We start from the raw sequence: 8570 nt of genomic DNA, 5'->3' as shown, positions 1-8570 counted from the left end.
ATATTATCAGACATATTATCAGACAAACATATTTAACAAATCCAAAAATATATAACCAACAAGTTATGAGTAAAATAAATCATGTGTGAATCCTCATCTTAATTCATGTGTGAAATTCCAAACAACTGAAAGATCATGTGCTGACATTAAATTTGATTAAATCTGAATATCAGAATTTTCAGAAATCAGAATATTAACAAAATGAGCTCTACAATATGTTAAACATGTGACTATAACACAATCAACAACAAATAGTCTAAAAAAAAAGAACATTTAAAATGGTAACCATATGTAAAAATGTTTTTCTGTCTATGTTCTCTAAACTGTTTAATGAACTTTAATTGTGGCCATATTTTAAAGCTTTATATTCCGCATCTACATTTTGCTCCTCTCATACTTTCTTCATTCCACAGATTGAACTGAATGCCTCGACATCCTTTCTATTCTCTCTTTCCTTTCTTCCATCTCTGACTTGAATTTCCTGACTGCAGACTCATTTCTGTTTTCTAAAAAAGTAAATTATACATGTCAACTATAAAATAACCAGTGAATGTCAACTTATTTAATGCATTTGTGTAAAATAACTTAAGGTTAAAGGTCAGCCCACTTTACCTGAATCCCACTGGCCCACTTTATCTAACACATTCAGCCAAAGTGGGCCAGCAATATTTAAACACCTTACAAGAAATCTAACAAATTTTTAAACATTTTTTTCTTTGCATTTTATTCCCCGTTAACTGTGGAAACAAAAACAGCAGGAACTGTCCAAATAATATTTGTTTCCATTTAGTGAGCAACCTTATAATTTAGAAATGAAAATCTTGTCAAAGGGTTTTCTACCTTTCACCATGACACAGTCCTCTTTTGAGGTGTGGCCACACCCACCAGTGTCATATTGCATCAAACAAAACTATTTTATAATTTAGAGAAACATTGTCCCTTTAATTAAGAACCATTGTTATGCCCTGAAAGTGCAAACCCATTGAGCACAGTACAATCAAACCTAAACGGCCCAGTTTACCTGATGGCCCACTTTACCTGCAATCACCCTACAAAACAAGGATTTGTAAAGAAGTGTCTAAGGATTTCGATGTAATACAAGTTTTGCTGTAAAATTTTGTTCTCACGAGACTAGCATATTCTCACCGGCGCTTACGCTATGCCACTGTAAAAAACGACCATGAATTTAATGGTAAAAGACTGTAAAAATGCTACAGTAAAAACCTGTTAAATGGTTAACAGTAAGTTCCCCTACTATATATGGTGAAAAACTGTATTGGACATTACATGTAATTTTACGGTAGTATACCAATTTTTGGAAGTGGGAAAAATAATGTATAATTTACAGTGAATAACCGTAAATTGACATTCCCAGAATTCCCTGCGTTACATTTCAAATTTGATGTTTTTTTGTTGAAATAACTATGTTTCTTAGTTTTTTCTTATCAGTTTTGTATATTAGGGTTGTGTGTTACTTTTGGAGTTCACGCCCCATTTTGGAGATCTCCGGTCTGCAGTTATACCTACTTGGAATTCCCTGCGTTACATTACAAATTTGATGTTTTTTTGTAGAAATAAAAGAAATGTTTCTTAGTTTTTCTTATCAGTTGTGTAGGGTTGAATGTTACATCTAATGTTGTTAAATGAATGTTTATTGCATTGTTTCAGTTGCATGTGCATTACCATGATGGTGTTTAGTGTTTGTGTGAATGACACTGTGCACCTTCTATATATGTTATTATCTAAAAGCTGCTTGTGATGGGCTTTGGTTCATCATGTGACTTTCACATCACCACCTGCTTTTGGTGGTTATCAGTGTATTACAAAGATACAAAACAGATTTCAGTACTTCAATAGGTTGGTATATTAACATTATATCAGTTAATGAAATTAAGGTATTTAAATGTTAATTTAAGTTAAATCTGTAAAAACCTAAAATGTTGCTACCGCATTTTTTACGGTAAAATTCTGGCAACCACAACTGTCATTTTTTCCCCGTAAATTTTACGGAATTTAATTTTTTTTTTTTTACAGTGAATGTCCTATATATCATCCGCTGGAATGCCCCTCTTGTGAATGCACATACGACAGTTAACGGAAGCTAGAGATGACCATTTATAAAGTTTTAAATATGGATATCTTTTCTTATACAAACACATCTATTCACTTCAGAAGGCCTTTATTAGCCTTGTGGAGTAATTTTATGATGGATGCACTTTATTTTGCTTCAAAATCTTGACCACTACTCGCTGCCATTATAGCGCCAGGACATGTTTTAATATAACTCCGACTGTATTTGTCAGAAAGAAGAAAGTCATACACCTAGGATGGCCTGAGGGTGAGCAAATCATGGGGTTATTTTCATTTTTGGGTGAACTATCCCTTTACATTAATGTTATTTAATTCCTTAAAAGTGTTTAAATGTTTCCAACAGTACTTAAATTTCTCATTTTTCATTTATGTGATCAGAACAACATGATGATGATGATGATGATGATGAAGTGTTACCATAACCGTAAGAAAAAGTAATTTAAAACAACATGAGGCTGAGTAAATTTTTGTGAGATCTATTCCTTTAATGGCACACTTTATTAAAAGACCGTTTCTTTACTAATCTACACTTACCTTCAAACATAAATCATATTGCATTTTCTACAAATATTGTTTACACTGTGTAAGAGAGAAGGAAAAGTAATGCAACCTTGCAAAAGACTCTGTCATGACTTTATCCAGATAATAAGATGCACAATTCCACTGTGGAGTAGTGAATTATACCTTGTCCACCTGAGGGTTTGATGTTTCCAGCTGAACCGGATTCTTGTCTCTGTAAACAAACAAAAATAGAACAGAGATTAATGTCTGTGGAAATATTGAGAAGAAATCCCATATAGCCGATGAATGAATAAACGGGCATTGAAGATGTCAGTTTTCTGTCTCATTAGCTGATCACAATTTAGTGCTTCATATCCTGAATTAATAACTTGGTGTGTACAATGAATTTCAAACACTTCAGAAGAGCTTTGATGCTCTGACGCTAAAGCAATCTTCCTCTGTGTGTGTGTGTGCCACTCGTTTTCTGCTGATGGCATTCTGTATGGATCTGGTTACAGTGGAAAGCGTGTCATTATATGCAGAAGGATTATTCCACACACACACACACACACACACACATACAAGCACACACTGACACAATTTAATCATATTAGTCTCTCTCTCTCTTTTCCTCTGTCTCCTTCTACCTCAATCAATCCTCTTGCGTTCAGTTCTTTCTTTGTCTTACAGGCTCTGATAAACATGTGGAATTTGCACAAGAATGTTTGGCAGGGGAAAATCTGTGAACGCTTCACGTTGCCCAAATACAAAATGCTCGGTTATTGCTTTGCATTAAGGAGCCGATGCAAATAAGTCATCCTGCTGGATGGGGTAGCGTATAGTTTCGTGGCTGTTGTGAGGATGGTGAAGAGTGCTGCTGCATAAATTACAGTCATTTGAAATGTCATACAGCGTAGAGAGTTGAATGCATATGCACTCGGTGCTACACTGCACGATTAAAGCTTGAGAAATTAAATAGATGCTGAAATGTGAGCCCAAATTCCCAATCAGTCAAGTCAAGTTGGTTCAAAGCAGCTGCACAATATTAAACAGGAAAATAAGAGAATAAATGTTGAAACTTCATCGAATTTCAGTCAAAATTCTGCTGTAAAGCAGCTTTAACAAGACAATAGTGTCATTGTCTAGCTCAAGTCAGTTCAATGTTGGTGCAGTTCAGTTCAATAACTGTAAACTTCAATTATGAAACAAATATTCAGCAGCAGCTCTACAGAAGACAATAGTGCCATTATTCAGCTCAAGTCAGTTCAATGCTGATCCAGGAGGAAATATTAGAAAGTTCTGTAAAAAAAAACAATACAGATATTCAGAATGATTTGATGCAGATACTGGACATTTATTTGTGCATTAATGTCCCCATCTTTACATTTAAGTTAGTTTTGTCGTAAAGATATTTAAAAATATATATGTAGAATTTAATAACACTAAATATAATCATTTGAAAAAAAATCAAAATGAATATCCCTTTTTCATATTCTACATTATAGTGTTATAATAGAAGAAAGTAATCAGAATATATGGCTGTTTTTGAATGCATTGTTTTAAAAAAAGATAATCAGATTTAGTTTTACATGAAAATACTACACTGGAAAAAAAAACGTTTACTCAGAAATGTAACAAATGATTAAAATAATTACAAAGAAAAGGCAGGTAACACATTGAATTTAATTTTCATACTTTATTATTGCATACTCCAATAATTACTCACCATGCTAACTGTCTGCACAAATCATTGCACAAAGTGATACACTCTCAGCCAATAAGAAATTTTTAATGTTTAATGTACAGCAGAATTTTGGACCAATCGAATTTTACTGTGGGCGGGGCCATCCAGTTTAACACCACGGATCTAGAAAAGCTGCTGACAAAGTGTCCTGTGACTCGTTGGTCGTGGCTGGTAAGAATAAAAATCACTTATTGTGGTATAAAGGTCAGTATGAATTAATGTATGTCAGGGCAGTTTATTCTGCTCCAGCACTTCTCATTTTCAAACCCATTTCTAACCGCGCTGTAGGTACAAACCCGCAGTGAGACCCCCGCCCCGCCTCAGTTTCTGCTTGGAAAGGGGTGGAATGAGGGAAATCTCCTCACTGCAGAGAAACGCTCTCCTGTTTCTAATCCTGTTTATGTGAGGAAACTGGAGTGAGGAGCAGAGGGAGACATTTTCTGGCAGAATCAATATCAGCAGGGTTACATCCCTCCGTTCTGACAGTCTCAAACCACACAGACTCAGAGCTAAGGCCATTAAAGTTGGATTATTACATTGGGCTCTGGGGAGGCACAAACAAATGCGTTAATTGGAGTGAAGTGACAGACAGCGGTGTGGCATGTGAAGGTGCGAGTCTGAGTGTGGTCAAATAAGGGCGAGAGAGAGATTTTATTCAATTTATTTAGCTAATCAGATGGACATCTGAGCATAGCCAATTTAAGGCAAGCCAGTTCAGCCAGCTATCCATGTAGGCAAGGGTTTACTTTATCTACAGAAATCTGTTACTCAAAATTATGCTTTGATCCGTGTCATTTTAATATTATTTATATATTGTTATTAAGAATTTCAGTTAGCCTTTATTTTTATTTTATTTTCAGTTTTCATTGTAATTTTAGTTTTAGTAATTTTATGTACTTATGTTTTCATTAGTTTTCTTCTTACATATTTCTATATGGGGATCCGATGCATTTATATTTGTTTTTAATTAAAATTTTAGTAATTTTAGTAATGACTGCAGGAAATAATTAGTTAATGCATAAACACCAGCTCCATTTGGAAGTGGCGAGCAGAGAGAAGCTGTTTGGGATGAAGCGTTTTCACCCTCCTCGTTCTCTCTTTCTCTCTACCGCCATATGCTTCCCCCATATTGATGAAAACGATGATCGCAATCATAAACTTCATTAGCTGCAGTGAAGCAAGGATTGGCAATGAAACCCATGTGTACATCACGGGGCAATTACAATTTTAAGAGAACAGGATGTTTGCTGCTTCTCAGTGGACAAACATGCTCGGACCCAAAGGGCTGTAGAGGATGAGAATTACGACATGTAAAAATATGAATAAAAACCCTTTTACTTGGCCTTTAATGTCAGGGGTCGAAAATAAATCTAATGTCAAGCATGACTCAGGTGTCAAGACTCGCAGACTTCTGCAGATCCAAGCTTTGCAGTGAATTGAACCTGATGCCACAGAGATGCCCTGAGCTCAGCACACCAGTGCCCTTCAGAGCAATGCTTGGCACTGCCACTCGACACTGCAACAGCATCCCGCTCCTCGCAGTTTGAGCATGCACTGCTGCGACGCTAATGAAGAACCTCATTTATTTCCACTCACTCTGACAGCTGGATTCACTAATTAATAGAAATGTGTTTTAAACCCCATTTACAGACGATCATTGAACCGAACGCTGACAGCTTCCTCCTCAAAGGTGATTTATGGACATTCTTCTGGTTTCCAAAAAGCTTTTTTTTTTTTTTTTTTCAACCAACAGTGAGTGTCTATAAAAATGCGAATCAAACACTCTCCACTAATGATTCACACTCAAAAAAGCAGCAAATTTTACACCTCTCCCAAATTCTTGTTGTGTTAAACAACTGAGGAATTTACAAAAAAAAAATACTGTATTCCTTTTTTTATTCGAAGCCTTTTGGAGAGCTATTTTAGATTCATTTGGCAGCTCGAGAACTTGGAAGGGCTTCCATGCTGTTCTCAACATCTATTAAGAATTTAAGGGAGAAACACACAACTAGGACACAGACGGCTAAAGAGGTGGGGGGAAACTGGGATCCGATGCGTCATATTTGAAGGCTAACAGATGCTCGATTGAATGTAGGAAACAGGCTGGAGGATGGGAACTCATACGGTGGCTTTTATTTGAGCGCCTCGCCACCAGAAAACACTGCAGGACGTAAATACTGAACTGATGAATGTGTGAAACCACATGCTGCTGATTCCATAAATGATTATCTCCAAGCAGATCTCGCTGCTGGAACGAATCACAACTTATTTTTGGCACAGAAGCTTCTTGTATTCCATAGCATTCATATTAACTGCAGTCAAAAAAATCTTTAATAAATGTGTAGAAGATGGCTTGCCACTAATTGCTAATGGTTAAATAAGGATTTTTGGCACAGGAACTTCTTGTATTTAACAGTATTCATAATCAAATGCAGTCAAAGAGTGAAAAAGAAGGCATGCAGCATTGCTAATTGCAGCTAACTACTTGAATTAAACAATGATCAACAAGAAAATTAACAAGAAAACAAATTCTATTGGACAAACTAAATTTATATATTAAATGACAATCTTGCATCTTGATCCAATCTCTTAAATTATCATTTTATCGGTCCCCTGGTGAACATAATAAAGCAAACAATAATTATTTTAAAGTAAATATATTATTATATAAATTTACATATACAAATGCATAATTTTTTATAAAACAATACAAATTTATGTTTTATAAAAATCTAAAATATATTATAAATCTATACTTGTAAAGTCATTAAATATTTTTTTGTTTTATATATATTCACTGTAAAAAAATTACTTACATTAATTTCATGTTTAATTCAATGTTACATGCTAAAAAAGTGAAAAATGTATATTACATTTAATGAATATTGGTGTGTGTGTATATAATTATTAAATGAATAATTATTTAATTATAGTGTATATAATAGATTTATATCTATTTTTTTATTCAAATTATTTGCCTGATAAAACGAGGTGGAGTGCAGTATGAATTTATTTGATTCCCATAAATAATCCTAGGATTATAATTATAATAGAAAATAAATTTTTATTTAGCTTTATATTTTCTCAAGAAAAATATGAATGCTTTGGATTTAGCAGATGATGGTGCTAATTGGTTTCTAAGGTATTGTTGAGTGTGATTGTTGATATGCAGTGTCTAGAGTGTTTTGAGTGGTTGTTTGGCATGTTTCTAGGTGGTTGCTAGGGTGATTAGGGCGCTCCCCAGGTGAACATTTTTACTATATATTCCTAACTGTTATTTTGACTAGATGTCCATATATCAGTTTCCATGCCATTTACTTACTAACTTTCTGAAAGGTCAGTTATTCTTGTGCCAGAGCAAATTTGCATATTGATATGAACTCGTATATCAGGGCGTTTCACTCTGTGTCTTCTGAGCTCCGTTTACGACTCAACAAATAATATGCTGCTCAATGCAGAAGAGTTTGTGTGATTTACAATATTATCTCCAGGAATCGCACTAGCGCTGAGGCAACACACTGTTCCAGAAAGCTGCGCCTCTGTTTTATTGTTCAACAAGCCTAATGAATAAACATTACGATTGGGGAAAACAGAACGAGAGCACGAAATCAGGGGGAAAACAAAACAGAGAAAGACAGGTGAATAGCTAATCACACTTGAGGAAACGAGTACAAATGATTGGCAGCTGCTTTTATTGGCCGTCTTGTTACATGTACATCCTATTTCATATGTTTAGTTCCTTTTCCACCATCCTGTACATGAATTTTGCGATAATGGAATCTATTTTTCCTGCTGAGATAATCCAAGCAAGACTAATGACGGCGACTGCATGGACTCATCAAATATTTAGCAACATTAGCGGTGGCAACAGCCTGCCTTCAGGTGCCTCCCTTTCCCCGCATAAGAGGAGGACACCACTGCAGGGGTATTTCCTTCTGCCCCGACACGTGCCCCCACCCTTCACGCAGCACACTTCTGTGGCAGGAAGATTCTACCACCCTGCAGAACAAGTCAGAAAAATGAAGCACACCCCATTCGCCCCATCCGCCATCTTATGAGAGATTTCAAGTTTATCTTAATATTACACTTAACCACAGGAATTTTGCCCACCAGTCACTACGTGCCACATCAGTACTACAAAAAATATTTGTCTTAAAAAAATCGAATCAAATAATTATGAATTCAGCTTAATTAACATGACATGGTTACATACCTTTTTTTTTTTTTAAATATG

The 8570-nt window shown here is 35.3% G+C and overlaps 1 protein-coding gene across 1 annotated transcript in view; it reads right to left on the bottom strand.

The window, feature by feature from the left end:
- Positions 1-8570, bottom strand: part of pcp4a (Purkinje cell protein 4a) — a 34202-nt gene that overhangs the window by 14982 nt on the left and 10650 nt on the right. The window contains exon 2 of the mRNA XM_016576501.1: positions 2776-2824. Coding sequence (XP_016431987.1) covers positions 2776-2824 — 49 coding nt within the window. The remainder of the gene's footprint in view (positions 1-2775; positions 2825-8570) is intronic.

Source organism: Sinocyclocheilus rhinocerous, unplaced genomic scaffold (assembly GCF_001515625.1).
Source record: "Sinocyclocheilus rhinocerous isolate Xijiao unplaced genomic scaffold, SAMN03320098_v1.1 scaffold623, whole genome shotgun sequence".
NCBI lineage: Eukaryota > Metazoa > Chordata > Actinopteri > Cypriniformes > Cyprinidae > Sinocyclocheilus > Sinocyclocheilus rhinocerous.
The sequence above is the reverse complement of the archived record's forward strand: the minus strand, read 5'-3'. Positions and strand labels throughout refer to the sequence as shown.